The following is a 15040-nucleotide window of genomic DNA, read 5'->3' as shown; positions in this document are numbered from 1 at the left end:
AAGCTCCTTGGCAAGGAAGAGTCACCGGTTGTGGCGTTTTTCTCCTTTGCGACATTTGAGGCCGGCGCGAATTTATCACCAACATCTCGTCATGAGCAGATGAATCAAGCACAAGTTGTTTGGTGCATGGTCGCACAGCTCCTTCGTGGCCAATTTGGGCCCGAGTCTTCGCTCGCTGAGATTCTTGTGCGGCTTTCTCCAGTAGCAAGAGAAGCTCTCAATTCAATCTGCTCGGCCATCGGGGAGTCGGAGAGTCCTTTCAAATCCAATGCTGCTGGCGACGATCCTACTTCGCCTGTGCCGTATTGCATCACTTCCTGGTATCGTGACATCAGACGTCTCACTTGGGATTATTTTTCAAAGGTTGCTACTGTCATGAGCGCTTGTCTGGAGGATATCACGAAGGATGGCAAATGCGTCGTGCTGATTCTCGACGGTCTTGAGCTTCAATCCCAGAATGCTCGTATGAGACTGCTTACATATATCACCAAGCTTGGCCATGGTGTCAGAGCTCTTCTTTGCATTGATGATACACGGAAAGTCAGCACTGGACTCGAACCAAGATGGGCGGAGGTCATGTCGAATGCTCTCATGGTGGACGAAACTACGGAGTGGCGAGGTATGCATCCCTGGTATTTGAGTGTTATGCAACGAACTTGGAGCCCTAACAGCATATAGAGTGCTTTGAAAGCCTCCGTTTCGATGGCATGCACCAAAGGCGAGATCAAATCGCAGATCCCCTGCCTGCAACCAACCAATGGCTCTGGGAAACCGAAGAGTTCCAGGAGTGGAAATCTTCTGGTAAAATAATGTGGATAATGGGTGAAGGGGGATGCGGCAAGTCGGTTCTAGCGAAGAACATTCAACAACGTCTTCAAAGGGATGTTCAAAACGGCGATCTCAATGACGATTCATTCGTATGTGACTGGTTCTATTCAGCCCGACGGCCTGATTTTGGCGCCAAAGATGCTTCAATGCTGCGCGCTCTGACTTTTAACATCCTCAGCTCAAGCAAGACGACATTCGGACCTGCGACAGCTATCTATCGGGCAAGATTTGATGCTGGACGGCAGGATGACGACTGGTTGCTGTCGGAGCTGTTTGACCTTTTCACGACACTCGCGCTCAGCCCTTCAACGCCCCCAACACTCGCAGTGATAGACGCGTTAGACGAGTCAGAGAGCGTGACGGGATCTTCAAGTCTCAAGTCGAAGCACAGAAGTTTCGACTTGCTGCAGATGTTTACCGAGATTGCAAATTCCCGGAACAGCCGCGTCCGCTTCGTCTTGCTGAGCAGGCCTGAGCCCGTCATCTCCAAAAGCCTGAGTAACTGCTTGAAGATCAAGATGGAGCAGTACAACAACCGGGATATTTCCATCATGATTGAAGACGGTATCGAGAAACTTCGAGTGGCCTGGCAGGATGCCCTCTCCTGCGACTCTCAAAACGACGACTCGACGGATTCCTACGAGGACTTCGACGCCTCAAGTGATTCGCTGTCTCATGAGAGCCAGCCATCTAATGACGACTTCGAGACACAGGAGGCAACACTTCGCAAAATCCGCGCGCACCTAAAAACTCATGCAAACGGCGTGATACTCTGGGTTATCTTGATGATTCTACAACTTTTGCGCTTGATCGAAGATGAGAGAGGGTTTCCAGTCCAGGAACTGATGGACTCGCTGATTGCGTCACCACCAGAAGTTGAAGAAAATTTTATCAACGTCCTCGAAGGTCTCAAAGGTTTAAGTACGGCCCAAGAACTGTCAGAGACCAAAAGAATTTCAGAATGGATGGTTGGGTCTCAAAGGAGGTCGTCTCTACGACTAACAAAGTTGTGGGAAGTAATTGCGATACCAAACCAGCTGGAGGCCAAAAAACATGACGAGTTCAGCCATCAAAATATCGCTTCACGCAGGATGGTACTTGGAGACGACGGCTGGCCAAATTTCTGTCGCTTCATGCCGATGTACTGTGGTCCGTTGATAGAGATTATGGATGATCGGCAAAGGTTCAGACTCGACCGACGGCATAAGATCAGGCGCGCGAAACCAAATTGGAGAATCAGCTATCGCATCAAACAGTCAATTCATTCCTACAGACTCCAGGCCTCAGCGGGGAATTTTACATTGATGCAGCAAGTGCCGAAAGAATGGTCACAAACCAAGCGTACCGTTACCTTGGCACCCGTGCCTCATCACCCAATCAAGTGTCTAACCGGAGCGCCGCAGAATGTGAGAGGGACCCGATTCTGGCGCTGGAACTGGTTGTGGCACCTTTCGACCGCTGGCGAAATTCGCCCTAGACGTTATCCCGAAGTCTTGCCTGAAAGAAGACATCTTTCAAACGTTAGGGACGGCTGATACAGATGATCATCATGAGCTATGGACGGCTGGTACAGATGGCTTTACACCTAGAGACTGAATAGCCATCTGGTGGCTTGCAGACATGTGCTTTACCCCAACGTTTCCGGGCACGAGCCTGGAATCATTCATCTTCTTCTGCTGCGTGCAGGGCCAAACGCAGGCTTTGAAGACTTTTACATCCCTGAAAGATACATAGTCTCAAAAGCATGCGAAAAGATTGATGGCAAGCGGTAGATATTGCCAAATTATTTGCGGCGCCGTCAAGGCTTTCATGAAAGTTCGAGATGAACGCGACTCTTGTTGAACACAACATTGGAGACATCACGAGCTCTCTGCGAAGCGAAACTCAAACAAAAGTTACAATACTGCAGTACCCGTGTCGCAACAAACGCGTCGAGAGGTCAACCAAGCCATCGGGGGAACATTGAGAACCTACAAGATTTCTGCTCTGGCTATCGGAGCAAGAAGACCAACTACGAGAGGCTATACAGAACCATCGTAGTTCTGGAAGAAAGCTGTCGGAGAAGTCTGAGAGGCTTGTCGGCTGTATTTAGATCAATCAAGCGTTCCAGAAGAGAATCCTTTTAGTTGGGATCGACTAAAGATCTCAAAGTCTTGTTCGCTGTGATAGATCAAGCTTTGCTGCCCAGAGAGATCCTACTTATAGACGACCTCCTTTAGGGCAGACCACAACAACCTGAAAAGCGGGATCAGATGAAAGATTTCTCGCAGAAAACTTTGAGAGTTCTTTCTGAAGAACTTTCGTAACTCTCTGTCGAGATACTAATGTGACGATTCCCAAAGCTATGAGGCTCAGAAGACGTTTCGGGGAGACAAGACTGACAAGCGTTGAACTCATGGAGCGGCGGAATATAGAACAGCAAAGAGCCTTTTGATCAATGAATGATAGTGGTTTAGGCTTGGCCGAAAACAGACTCAGCTCATTGAGTGGCCTAAATGGGCTCAAGAACGAATGGTATCCTCTGACCTTGACCGTAATAGCTCTGTCTAAGTCTTGCAATGACGACGCGCCATTGAAGCGGCATGTTCCGGACATTCCCTACAGTGAATTCACCTAAGAGAATCCAAAGATAGGTTCAAAACTCTTAAATATGGCTGGCGAAAGGAGTTCCGTACCACAGTCAAGTATCTTGGGTACACTTCTTCCATTATTCATGTGTGACAAACTCTGTCAAAGTAACAAAGTGTGGCCTTTGGGTTTCCTTCGTTGAGTTATAATGACTTTCCGGTCCAACAAATCAAGCAACCCATCTTTTAGACCTTACACCTTGTGGTAAACTGTGCATTTCAGTTCAACGATTTTCTCCTAGGAAAATATCTAGGGCTCCTTGTTCCTGTCTTATGGATTGAATTGTTCTACCTGTCTCATGATGACTTGAAAGTGTTGTTTTCCACGTGTAGCTGTCTGAAGGTCTGGTAGTTGTATCCGCCCCATGGAGAATGACCAATCTCGCCCCTTCATTTTGTGAAGCATCAATAGACCTGCCCTGCTTATGAAGCCTTCCTGATTCAAACCGCCCCATAAACTCTTGTCAGCCTTTTCTGTGCTATATTCAAACAACATGCCAGCCTTGGTAAGCTTTGGCATTTGCACTCGCCACATGAAGCCTAGATCGTTGTGCGCACTCTGTAAGTTTCGGAAATTATGCCCGACCTTGTGGAATTTCGGCAATTGGACCTGCCTCGTGAAGAAATTGAGAAGACCCAATGATTTGGAATAGTTTTCAAACTAAAAAGTTTTGATAGTCATTCTAGCCTAACTAAGATTTCCTAGTTGCACTTACTCTTTGAATTCTCGAAGGGTCTGCTCGTCTGAGAAGGCCTTACCAGTTGCACTCGCCTCGCATATTCTTAACAGTTGTACCCGCTCTACAAAGTTCTGGAGGCTGTATTTACTTCGAGACGTTTTGACAGCTGCGTTCGTCGTGTTTGTAACCTTTGATTAGTTGTTCCTGCCCCATGGAGTGTTGAAGGTTGTACCTGCCTGCCCAGTTTTCACCAGTCCTACCCGCCTCATGAGACTTCAAAACGTTGACCCGGCCTCATGAAGCTCTTGTAGCCCCATCCACCTCATGGGTTCCTTCCTCTTCACCCTCTTCCAATTATACTCCTCTCAGGTTCTTCTCTTTTTACAATATTCTTCCACCAAGCATATTCTTGGTGGCCAATTTCCAGTCGCCGTCAGCAACATCAAACACCATAACCTAGGTGAGTAAACCCATGTCACCTACGCCATCGCGATACTTGAGAGTACTTATGATTCTTTTCCCAATAACTTCATCTCCTCTCTACTGGCGCCCTCGATTTTGATGGAGAAAACCACCACAAGCTGGGCTACAAAAAACGGGTCGTCCATAGGTGCTCGAGTCTCTTGGGTGAGAACCTGAGCTGATCATTTTACAGCCTCCAGACGTCTTGGCAGAAACTTCGCATACCATACGCAGTCACTACAACAGTAAGTCAGTTGTTCTATATGTCTTCGTTCATCTCCGCTTTTGCCGGGGTTCGCCAAAGCCGGCTCTTTTGGTCTGCTTTTGCGTGACGACAGCGCTCTCCTTCTCGACCATCGACAGCGTGCTTCCCGATCCGAAGCAACGGACGACACCAATATTCACTGACTTTTAATTCCCTCCTTGATCTTTCCCGGTTCGTTTCGAATGGCGGAAAGTAGCTGTCAGTCGCGCCTTCTAAGTTAGTCTCCAAGAAAGAGCAAGGAAACAGAAGACAAGCGCGCTGTACAATTCTCTTCTGGTGCCTCACTCGCTCTTAGTCTCACCCTCATTTTATTATCTCTTGCCTACATCTCCGCTAACTTTCACCAACAGTCCGCTCGAGCTCTTGCCATAAGCATCAGTAGCAATGTCTCGTCAAGTCATCTCCAAGCCGACCATGGGTCCGGCTCGCCGCACCCGCGCTCACAGTCAGACTCTCATAAACAGTGCCGGTGCCGCCGCTGCCGTCAGCAAGATGACTGGCACTGCGATTCCTAACATGAAGGGATCGAACACCTCGCCCACTGAGCCCCAGGCTGAGAAGATCAAGAAGGTCGAGAAGGCCAAGCAGATTGCGAAGGGCAAGAAGGTCCAGAAGCCGAAGCCTCGCTTCGACACCTTCCACCCGTTTCCCCGTCTCCCCAATGAGATCAAGGCCATGATTCTGTGCGAGTACATCGACTTCGAGCCTGCCATCATCTACGCTAGCTGCGAGGCGAACAAGAACGTCCCGGGCCTCATCGACGTCAAGACTGGCAAGGACGGTAGACATTCAAAGTACAAGTGCATCGCCGAGCTCACCAAGGGCATTCCCGACTTTAAAGCCTACATCGAGCGCCAGATTGGTGTCTCATTCCACGACTTGTCCTACCGCCCCAAGGAAGGCGTCCGCAAGGATAAGGATCTCATGGTCCTCATCTTCAATAAGAAATGGAGCACCCACCTGAGCTGGTACAGTTCTTCCCGGCGGATTCTCAATCGCGAGCGGTTTGTTCCTGATATCGAGAACATTGGTGTCATGTACGATCCGAGCCGCCTTCGCGGCATGGAGAGGGTCGATGGACATAAATCTTGCCCTTGCTCCATTACTGATCTCGGCATGATGATCATGAACCTTCGTGACATCAGAAACTTCTACATTCTCGTCAAGCTGCGCGGCCGCAGTCAGTCTGAGCAGAAGCAGTGGATGAAGAAGCGGCTTCGTAAGTGCTATCGCAGCTGTGCGCGAGCCCATTATTGATCTCACTTGTACTAAGAACAAGACTACAGGCATTGCGAAGCGTCCCAACAAAGATCTCGTAGTCTTCGAGGACAAGCAGAGAACTTGGGTGGAGATCACTCGGTCCACCGCTAGACATCAGGGAGATGGTTCTCTTCTGAGAGATGTAGCCAATTTCGTCAGGCAAGTCGAGCGTCTCTACCGTTCAATTTGCACCATGTGTAGTGGACCTCCTAACGTCCGATTCCGCATCCTGGTGGCGTCACATTTTCTGAACAAGACCCTGGGAATTTGAGACTGAGACCCGTCACGAACATTTCTACCTCGAAGGATCGAAGACAGCGGAGTGTTTGGCGAGGAAGCAATGAAGAAGGGATACAGCAGTATGGTCATGGCTTTCATGAGAATCGGCTTTACAGATGAACAACGCAGTTCATAAACAAGGCCTCAGCTCATGTGCATTCGGTTTTGGGATAGGGTATGAGGCAGGAAGTGCAATTACCTCAGCTTAGAGATCCATATCATTGCAATTCGAGGAAATCACAGTATACATGCTGCAGTCCGTGACATGGGGCCATTGATCGTCATTCTTGCAGGCATACAGCGCTGCGATGGAACCTTCTCAGTTCTCATGCATGGCATTACATAAGTGGGCATCCCTCGTTACTGTTGCCAAGCGGTGATCATGGTCCAGTTGCTGCTGGGCATCTGGACCTGCATGGTGTGAGGGCTCGTGACAGCTTCACATTGACTGGCTATCGTGATGTGAGATCCGAAAAAGAAGGGTACTCTGTGAAAGCTAAAGATACAGCTAAAACCCAAAGACAAAGTGGACCGTCGTTCATTCGGGTGAGATCCGCCCGCTCGGCTCGGCTCCCGATCGGCGGACCCTCGAAAAAGCGCCTTATCACGCGCAAATCCCTCCGCCGAAAACGAAAAGATCTCGGCCCCGAATGCTTATCCCAGTGACTTCGATTTCCGGTTTAAAGCCTTGCCTTAATTGTCTTGGGGCGGCATCGGAGCATGTCGCTGGGGTGGAAAAGCGACTAGGGGACTGACTAATTCCAACGGCGATATCGTCCGACGCAAACAGCGATAACATAAGAGCCAATAACCCTGTTACTTTGGTTCACTTCGCACACGTCACTTCGGTCGAATTATTTTGTCTGTCAGTTCGATTCTTGATTAAGCACATGGGCCTGGATCTAAACTCATTTTGTATACAGGTGAACGATTTTTGCCTCTTATAATGAGATTCAATCCAAGACACAACGACAATGACGACTTCGAATAAACGCCCAAGTAGCGAGCCGCAATGGCTCAAGACATCCGTCGATGTTCTCCAGGCGATAAAGCTGGTATGTCCAACTCACACATTCATTCTTCTTCTATAAAAGTAGCTCACTCATTTCGTACAGGCTGCGTCCCAGACGGCTCCGAAACTCCTCAGTTCATGGCTTTACGTGCCCGCGGGCATCATGGTCATGCTGGCCGCTTGCTTCGGCGTCAGCGTCTTCTTTGACGCCGTCGGTGTCTCATTCCCTGCCTCTGTGGCCTGTCTGATTTTGCTCTTCTTCGGGCTCTTGCTGTCGGAGCTGGTAGTGGGAAACCACAAGACGAGAGCAATCGTTGCCGTCGTTGACGTGCCAGTAAGTTTTTGCAACGCGATCGAAAATGTCGGAAGCTAGTCGCTAATGACTCCCAGGCGCGATGGTCTCTCCGTTGGATCAACATCTTCTTCACACCATCATTCATCATGTTACCCTTGAGTCCCTCAATCGGCATCGTCGAAGTCATGAAGATTATCGCCGTCTTTAGTGAGTTCCCCTTCTTGAATCCAGTGCTTCCATGAACCTGACACCCCTCAGTCATCGGCTTCATCGTCATGATGGCCCTCGCCGCGTACCTCACCCGTGGCCTCCAACTCCTACTCGGCTCATCCAAACGCGCAATGACAGAACGCGCAGAAGAAATGGGCAACGAGACCGACGAGATTCCCTTCGCCGACACCCCTCCCCGAACCGACTCCGTCCCGGGCTCCCGCACCATCTCCGCAGCCCCGTCCTCGCTCTCCCTCAATACCCTCGCTCCGCCGCCGCCCTCTCAAAACGCCTCACACAACTTCCTCCCATCAGCAACATCATCTCCCGCGAGAGTCACCGAAATCAACGTCGATATCCCCTCCTCTCCGCCAACACCGCCTCTCCCATCACAGGACCCCATTCCTCTGCCACGGTCCCAGCTCTGGGCAGCCTGGATCTGCGGTCACCTCAACTGGGTTCTCTACGCCTCCATCTTTACCTTCGTCGGTATCCCACTCTACTATGCAACAGGCTACGCCATGCCCCTTCACCTCAGCCTCATCCTCCTCGTCTACTTCGCCGCCATGTCCATCCCCGCAAACTGGAGACAATACCTCCACCCCGTTCTCGTCACCGCCCTCTTCTCCGTCCTCGGCATCTGGGCTCTGGCTGCAATTCGAGGCGCCGGCCTCTTTGAAACCCTCCGATCATTCCGCACAGGAGCGAATTACACGTATCTCTGGCTCCACGCCAAGAACTCGGAAGGTCGCCTACCCGGCGCCGGCGACATCTTCAGCACCGTCCTCGACGCCAGTATCGTTTCTCTTGCGCTGCCCATGTATCAGTATCGCCGCGAGCTGAAGCAGAACTTTGTAGCAATCGTGTTGCCCAATATCCTCATGTCGATCGGCTGCCTCTTCTCGTATCCCAAGATCTGTTTCGCTATCGGCATCAGCGCAGAGAGGTCTCTCGCATTTGCGTCGCGGAGCCTGACGCTTGCGCTGGCTCTCCCTGCAACGGAGAACCTGGGTGGTGATTTAAATACCGTGGCTGCGGTAGCTATCATGAGCGGTATTGTCGGTGTGCTAGTTGGCCAGCGGATGTTGGCCTGGATGAAGATTCCAGAAGGTGAGAGGCTGCGTACTGTGAGCGATGAAAAGAATGAACATGAGCAGCTTACAGAGAAACAGATGACTACATCACCCGCGGCGTCACACTCGGAGCCAACTCCTCAGCCATTGCCACCGCCCTCCTCTTACGAACCGATCCCCGCGCCGCAGCGCTGTCTAGCTTGTCAATGAGCTTATTCGGCACCATTACCGTCCTGTTCACATCCATCCCGCCCATCGCAAGCGTAATTAAGTCGCTGGTAACCTGATGTTTTTGAGTATTGCTACAGCATCGACTAATTGGAGTCTACACACCCCAAGCCCAGTCTACGCCGGAATGCTAGGAGCCAAACCCCTCCACAATTCGCACCTGGCACCGCGTCCGCCCTCCCACGAATCCGCAGGGACAACCCGGATATCATTCAGCTGTCCCGGCGCCATAAACTGCGTGACCCGCGCCCCCCACGAAGTCGTAAACTCGTACGGCACGCCGCCCGTCTGGTTCAGGTTCACCTGTTTTGGCGCCTCCTCCGTCCAGGCAGGCCACTGGCTCGCTCCATTCTCCGCACCTACGTCGATGCCGGAAGAAGCTCCGTTGGCGATCTCATTGCTGATAGAGGGGTCGTTGCCCGTGATGAAGTTACCCCAGATCTTGCGGAAGGCGAGGACGATGTCCGGGCCCTGGTTCGGCGTCGCGGGGCCAAAGTAGCCTGGGATGTCGGCCGTGTGCCAGGCAAAGGGAACGGAGTACTGGTAGTGCCACGACGACTTTGGCGATGTGAAGGCGTCGGAGAGCCAATAGCTAGGGCACACGAATGTTGCCTCGGCGTAGATGTTCTATTCAAATGGTGTCAGAGCAAGGACCACAACACATGGCGACGGGATGAGCTTAATGCTTTCTTACATTTGCTCTCTGTTGCTGCCCGGTCCCAGACTGGCTCACGTCAAGGGCCGTAAGCCCCGTCGACCCATTCGTCTCGAAGCGAGTATCGTTCGCCCCTGTCTTTGTCGGATTCGCGGCAAGGATCTCGTCGATTTGGTCCGCTGAGAGATTGGGGAACTCGAGCTTAAGCCAGGACGTCAAGTCTTCGACGCTGACGATGTTGGGCGGGGTGAGTAGAGGTCCTTCATTGGCGTTATGCTTGCAATGCTCGTCAGTCGCCGGTCGAGAACACATGGAAAGGAAGCGGAGCTTGGGGGGTAAGATACTCACACCGACGAGGAGACGCTCTCCATTCACTCTCTTCTGCTTCATCTGCTCAGTTGGGAGGTTCTTGATGTACACGCCGTCCGTCACGGGGTAAAACGCCCTATCGCCCAGTCAGTCGTGTCTAGAAAGTGTGAACTCCGCATGTTCCGAGAATCGACTACTTACCAGAACCCATAGGGCTGTTCGAACGTGGTATTCGCACTCGCCAACTGCAGCGTCATACTATCCTTCCCACGAAGACACGCAAGAATGTCACCAGACGACGAGCACCCCGCCTTCTCAGCAAACGCCTGGTACCGCGCAGTCGGAAACGGCGCATCAAAGGCGTAGTGGAACGGCAGGTACGGCGAAGCAGCGATTCCCTAGTACCGAATCGAGGTTAGCCGACTGATCACCAACACGGTGTTCGAGTCGGAACTTACATTGTTGAAGAGCGTCGTCCCCAGACTCCCATCCACGGCGAGAGTGTGATACATCACCGACCCGGCGCCCGCCGACTCCCCCGCGATCGTTACCTTTTCACGATCCCCGCCAAACAGGCCGATGAAGCGCTGCACCCAGCCGAGGGCAAAAGCCTGGTCCAGCAGTCCTGCGTTCACGACCCCACGAGCTTTGACGTCCGCAGAGGAAAGGAAGCCCAACGCGCCGAGCTATACATCGTCAGCATGCTGTTTCTCAGCAGATCTCTCTCTCGTCCAGCACCAAATCCCGGGAGAAGGACAGACAAATGCCCCCCCCCCAAAAAGAGACGAAAAATTAGCAACTTTGGGAGTATGCATACCCGGTACTGAATAACAACAGCCACGAATCCACCCCCATTCGCCCCAATAATCTCCGACATATCAATTCTGCCATCACCGTACCCGTATCCGCCGCCGTGAATGTACACCAGCACCGGCAAATCCTTGGCGTCGGCGGGCGCGTACACATTGAGGAAGAGACAGTCTTCGTCCCCCGGGATGAAGGGGAGACCCGGAACCGCGGGGTAGTTTTGCGGACAGATGGGGCCGAATTCAGTTGCTGCCGTCACCGGTACTGGGGCAGCATCACCCGTAGCCGTGTCGTTGGATGATGGGAGGCGGGGAGGTTGCCAGCGCTGTGAACCTGTCGGCGGAGCTGCGTAGCGGATGCTGGAGGGGTGTAAGAAAACGTGTCCGAGATAGAGAGAAAAACATCTCACCCTTTCCAAATATTCAGACCGCTGGTGGCGTTGTTGTACCCTTCATACTTGGCATACCCCAGGTCTACAACCAGCGAAGAAGGCTGCCGTTGCTCGGTGAGAGCATTACCCAGACCTCGTGTATCAACAAGCAGACGATCCAAGAACGCGACTGCCGCATCACGGTCTTTAGACGAGGGAAAGGCGCCCGAGAGACAGGGCGCAAAAAGTCCCACGACGACTAGCGGTAGAGTCCTAAAGAGGCGCATGGTTTATGAGCGAGCGTGGTGTGTACACCGGGAACGAGTGGCCGTGACGAAATGGCAAGGCAAGGGAAGGGAGCTAGCTGTATAAGGGCCTTACTGAATAAAATCCTAAAAGTCCTCATCCGTCATATTTTGGCATTTTCACATAAGCGGCAATGTGCCGTATTAGTTATTGAAGTTGACTAATACCAGCCGGGGGGACAACTCCGTCACGACTTACCTTATTTTGAGTTTCCTTGCCCGCACTGACTACCTAAACAAGAAGTCTAAGAAGGTCGGAACCCTAAGGAAAACCTGGTTTGTTAATATAAGCCAATATGCGTAAACCCCATTCCATAAAGCCCGAGCCGTTTCTTCCTTACCAACGTATAACAGCCGAGTCAATCCGTAGTACTCGTAGCACGGTCCTCGATGCGAATAAGGGGAGTTCTCCCAGGTTCTTTTTGGTCCGTGCAATGAATTCCATGAATCGATTCAAGCTTGTCCACCACTGTTTGCTGACCTCGTTTGCTGGATGGTGATGCGATGAACAGCGGGGGAGCCACTGGGGGAGGGCATGTCAGCGTCACATCGGGTCGTGGTTTGGACCTCTCCGCGAGAAGAGGGACCTCCTATCCGCAGAAACCGAGCTTTAAGAATCCGCGCAATACGAGGGGTAAAAGCGAGGTGCCGAGTCAATACGATGTGCGGGTGCATTTGTCTATATCCCATCACCTAAATGGGTTACACCGGGCTAACTACCAAAGTAGAGTCAGTTGAGTAGCAATGGCACGGTTGGAATACGGAATGGCTAGTGGCATAAAAAGATGAATGTCAGCACTTTCGCAACGGGAGCAGACTTGAACTCCAAACAGAACCATCGAGAGAGAATCTCAAGACATCTTCATTTCACTATGCCCACGAAAGCCAGACCCGCCACCAAATGAGAAACTCGCACTCCAAGGCGGGCTGTTGAGACTCGTTAAGCCCAGCACAGTAGCACCCCGTGAAAACGCAAAGACAAAAAACTCCCGAAAAGCAACGGAAGCAAAAAGGCACCGGCTGTCCAAAGGTATAGGCGGCTTATATCATCGAAACCAAGTCCTGAACAAACCACAAGCTAATGAGAACCCATCTCTATATGATGATTGACCTCCCTCAAGCATTAGAGTTCAAATCCCCACACCAAAAAGATCCCAAAGAGCAAGGCCACCTCCCGTGAACCTCCCTTCGTCCGAACATCTATCCGTAGACGCTACGCGCGATCAACCGCGGAACTAGCATCTGCCCATGTACCCGGTATTCTATCCATATTGTTCCCAATATTTCCCAAGCCCCCCTCCCCCCCACGCGTAATTCTCACACCACTGTAAGCAACTCGCCTTTGGGTCCGATTTTGCCTAGAGTCTCCCACAGGAAACCCCCGGCATGCACAACAGATGCGGGGCTCGAATCTCACGGCCGGCCCCGACACGCTCTCCCGCATCCGGGGTGCGGATGGAACTCTTTGCGCCACCGGGTCGGAGGCCCGGGGCCGAGTACGACGCTCCCCGCCGAAGCTGCTGCTCTTGGATTACCTCAGTATGATGCTCGCCTCTCGACTTGGTCTGATGCTACTGCAAGACCCTAGGGGAGATACTGCTAGATCTCGCGTGTCTTCTACAGTATTACAAACTTATTATCCAAACCTGTCAATTGATGAACAATATGTCCTTACGCAAAAGGATGCAGCCCTCATATGATTGTCCAGCCCTGGATGAGCTGACGATGGAGAGATGACCCATCACCTTATCCCAACCTCGAGTCACTGCGAGATCAAACAACACATGTAACAATCAGAAGCTCGCATTGTCTTAGTCGAACCTAGGCCATTCATAATCCAGCCAAATCAATTCCAGTCCCAGCAACGAAACCGTCCAAATCATGCGGGCGGAGTCTTTAACCCGCAGTTTTTCTTCCCAAAGTTGTTTCCTAACGTCATGAACCGTATAAAATCATCTGCGTACCTCTTTCTTCGCCTACTTGGTCAGATAAGAAAAGAAAACCGGGCTGCCTTATTTCCGCTCCTCAAAGTAGAACTTGCCGAGCTTGTCGCCGCCACCTTGAGGGCTACCAAGCGCGGTGTTACCTACGCGCGCCTCGCCCCCATCAAGTCGCTCCTTAAGAAGACGCTCTGCGGTATCACGAGCTGTTGGCGTCGTGGCGGGGTTAGCTTGTGAAGATTGCTGGGGGAGCTGGGAAGCAGGGACAGGTGGCTTGTTGGTGGTGTCGACGTACATTTCGTCGCTGGGTACACCGGCACCATCATTGGTCGTACCATCCATCATCCTCGCATCCCGACGTTCCTGCATAGCAGCCGCGCTGGTGGGAGTGTCACCGCCCATCGTGACGTCGCGGGCTCGCTGCGTCGGCATGCCATCACTGAGACCAGAGGCACTTCGCTCCAGACCCCAGATACCAGCCTGGCCAGCGACTCCAGGAATGGGGCGACGCTGGTAAATGGGACCAGAAACGGTGCTGTTGGCGCCCTCACCAAAACCAACGAGGCTGGCGGATCCGTCGTCGCTCATGCGGTCGTCGTAGCCCCCGGTGGACCCTGCCGTCTGGTCCTCGTCCATGCGTTCAGGCTCGGCGCCCATACTGGTAACCGAGTCGGCCTCGCGGTAGTTGGTATCCATGCTGAACATGTCCTCGTCCTGCTCGCCAGGTGCGGTGCGCGTCTCGTTGTCGTCACCGACATAGCTCTCGGTTGCGCTGGCGGTACCAACAGTGCTCATCTTAGTAACAGCGGTGGGTTGGCCATGGGCGTCAAAGTATGCGGGCGTGAGGTGCGTGTTGGGCGGGTAGTTGGCAGGGAAGCCGGTGGAGGTGGGAGTCGTCTGGGGAGAGATGGAGGAACCGGCATTCTGCTGGTGCGGCGGGGCGCGCAGAGTCGAGACTCGCTCTAGGCCGGCGAGACGGGAGATCCTGTCGGCGCGCTCGGCCTCGAGACTCGTTGTAGAGGGGTGGTGGGCGTGGCCGCGGACACCGGCAGGACCCTGGGGAAAGTGGCCTCGGTGACCATCTTTAATAGCGGTGGTAGAGAGGGCCGAGAGGGAGGTCGTGGCGCTCGTTGGAGTGCCGCTGCGAAGGGAGATATTAGCTCGGGAAGAAAGTGGAAGAGAGGAAGTGAGATAGCGTACGGCATCTCAGATGGGGTATCCGGGTTGGAGGTGGGAGGAGGGAGATTGATGAAGGTAGGACGCGGTGCTTGCGCCATGGCTGCTAGAATCGACGTTGGTATCTGGGATGAAGCGAAGAGGGGTCGATGAGGTCGATGACGGAAGCCGTCGACGGTGTTATATGTGTCGATGTTCGGACCGAGATGAGGTTGTAGCCGGATGCTTGTAGGCGGTAGAGGCGCTTCGGGCAGAGATG

The 15040-nt window shown here is 52.6% G+C and overlaps 5 protein-coding genes across 5 annotated transcripts; 3 read left to right on the top strand and 2 right to left on the bottom strand.

The window, feature by feature from the left end:
• Positions 1–375: 375 nt before the first annotated feature.
• Positions 376–2305, top strand: N0V96_010999 (uncharacterized protein; the record flags this gene model as incomplete). Its single annotated transcript, XM_065759131.1, has 3 exons — positions 376–619; positions 679–1749; positions 2232–2305. 3 exons carry the CDS (start codon positions 376–378, stop codon positions 2303–2305), a joined length of 1389 nt encoding a protein of 462 aa, XP_065612229.1.
• Positions 2306–5246: 2941 nt separating this feature from the next.
• On the top strand, positions 5247–6393 carry N0V96_010998 (uncharacterized protein; the record flags this gene model as incomplete). Its single annotated transcript, XM_053195706.1, has 2 exons — positions 5247–6081; positions 6149–6393. The coding sequence occupies 2 exons, from the start codon at positions 5247–5249 to the stop codon at positions 6391–6393; spliced, it is 1080 nt and encodes a 359-aa protein (XP_053046741.1).
• Positions 6394–7375: 982 nt separating this feature from the next.
• Positions 7376–9201, top strand: N0V96_010997 (uncharacterized protein; the record flags this gene model as incomplete). The annotated part of the gene is made up of 4 exons (XM_065759130.1): positions 7376–7456; positions 7517–7747; positions 7804–7915; positions 7967–9201. The coding sequence occupies 4 exons, from the start codon at positions 7376–7378 to the stop codon at positions 9199–9201; spliced, it is 1659 nt and encodes a 552-aa protein (XP_065612228.1).
• A 135-nt stretch (positions 9202–9336) lies between these two features.
• On the bottom strand, positions 9337–11647 carry N0V96_010996 (uncharacterized protein; the record flags this gene model as incomplete). The annotated part of the gene is made up of 7 exons (XM_065759129.1): positions 9337–9846; positions 9914–10134; positions 10219–10319; positions 10385–10581; positions 10735–10869; positions 11001–11349; positions 11400–11647. The coding sequence occupies 7 exons, from the start codon at positions 11645–11647 to the stop codon at positions 9337–9339; spliced, it is 1761 nt and encodes a 586-aa protein (XP_065612227.1).
• A 2030-nt stretch (positions 11648–13677) lies between these two features.
• N0V96_010995 (uncharacterized protein) lies at positions 13678–14882 on the bottom strand (the record flags this gene model as incomplete). Its single annotated transcript, XM_053195709.1, has 2 exons — positions 13678–14746; positions 14806–14882. The coding sequence occupies 2 exons, from the start codon at positions 14880–14882 to the stop codon at positions 13678–13680; spliced, it is 1146 nt and encodes a 381-aa protein (XP_053046744.1).
• Positions 14883–15040: the final 158 nt, after the last annotated feature.

The sequence above is a fragment of the Colletotrichum fioriniae genome (assembly GCF_027942845.1).
Source record: "Colletotrichum fioriniae strain IMI 355084 chromosome Unknown scaffold_16, whole genome shotgun sequence".
Taxonomy (NCBI): Eukaryota; Fungi; Ascomycota; class Sordariomycetes; order Glomerellales; family Glomerellaceae; genus Colletotrichum; species Colletotrichum fioriniae.
The sequence above is the reverse complement of the archived record's forward strand: the minus strand, read 5'-3'. Positions and strand labels throughout refer to the sequence as shown.